Below are 1,461 nucleotides of genomic sequence, written 5' to 3' on the forward strand. Positions count from 1 at the left end.
ATATATTTTATGGGGCCCCCAGGAACTTGGGGCCCTAGGCAACTGCCTAGTATTGCCTAATGGTAAATCCCCCCCTGCCTCGGACGGAGAGACAGAGCTCTGACATTTATACAGCAATTCCCACAACACACACTCTCCCTTGGAACTAACCCACCTCCTGCATAAAGAACTTTCTCAGACTTGAGTTCATCGAGGCCATTCCCTGTTAGGTTAATATATCTTTCCCTGGCAAAATTGATCTTCTCAAAACAACATTTTTCCCCTAATGCCATGAAAGAAGCTGTGTGACTCATTCTTACCCTCGTTTGAAGCCTGTGAGGCTAAGAACAGACATACCTCAACATTTTATACTCCACAACAGATACACTTTATACCCGAGGCCTCTGCTTAACGTACAGAAACATGTAGATGAGAGACGGAAAGCAGAACGAACAATTGTAAAACACGGTGGTGGCTGCAGCAGGCTGTGGCAGGTAAAGGGAAGGTTCCTGAATATGAAACCCTTAGGATTTCGTTGCGCTTTTTCTCCTCGTTCCTTCTCTATCAGGAAATGGGAGCAGAATACGCCATCGTTTATGTTCGTTATGTTTATTTTTCCACGTCTCCACAGAGCGGCAGCAGATCCTTAAAGGGGTCCAGAACATCGTGGTGAAAGCGGCCCGTCGACGTTCCAAAGCCCTGGAAGTGGATGTCCTGCGTTTACCCGCCGCCCCCTCTCCCCTGGACCCCAAGAAGCAGAAAAGCAACCTTTTTTTGATAGAGGCGCCCCCTACAGGTCTCCCCCTGCGCCGCGGCCGGCAGCCAAGCCCTGAGCTGCGACACGCCACCTCTGATGATAACCTGTCCAGCAGCACAGGGGAGGGGCCGGGCCTCCATGTGACCTGGACGCGTCCTCGCAACCGCTTCGCTACCAACAAGAACCAAACGCCTCGCGAAGTCGACTTCGAGGCTCGTCGCAAGAAAAGACGCTCAAGGTCTTTTGAGGTCACCGGTCAAGCAGTGAGTCATTTTAATTTATTATTAAATGTCGTGAAGTGACCAGTGTTGTTTTTGACAGCCATCTTAGATTTAGTCTCCTTCAGAACGAAAACTGTTATTAGTCTTAGTCGCAAGTTAGTCACGATATGTAATAGTTTTAGTCGGTTTTTGTCGACTTAAACTTAAACAGGTTTAAGTCAGTTTTATGTTGCACAAAAAAAGGTAATCTTTATAATTTAAATTAACAACCAGATTCTTTTCCAGACTGACAGCTCTAGCATAGATACTACAATAGCTGGGTATATAATGCTGCCCTGCACTTCATCATTGCTATTGGGCAGAAAATTAAATTCAGTTTTGTTTCAATTAATTTCTATAGCGCCAATTCACAACACACGTCATCTCAATGCACTTTAAAGTTCACCAGATCACCCAGACAAATTGATTCTATCCAAGGAAAACCAGCTGAATGCATCGACTCAT

The 1,461-nt window shown here is 45.9% G+C and overlaps 1 protein-coding gene across 1 annotated transcript in view; it reads left to right on the forward strand.

Moving 5' to 3' along the window:
- The window catches only part of kif19 (kinesin family member 19), a 38,178-nt gene that overhangs the window by 33,724 nt on the left and 2,993 nt on the right, over nt 1–1,461 (forward strand). The window contains exon 15 of the mRNA XM_015397499.1: nt 611–999. Coding sequence (XP_015252985.1) covers nt 611–999 — 389 coding nt within the window. The remainder of the gene's footprint in view (nt 1–610; nt 1,000–1,461) is intronic.

The sequence above is a fragment of the Cyprinodon variegatus genome, unplaced genomic scaffold (genome assembly GCF_000732505.1).
Source record: "Cyprinodon variegatus isolate N-32 unplaced genomic scaffold, C_variegatus-1.0 Scaffold867, whole genome shotgun sequence".
Taxonomy (NCBI): Eukaryota; Metazoa; Chordata; class Actinopteri; order Cyprinodontiformes; family Cyprinodontidae; genus Cyprinodon; species Cyprinodon variegatus.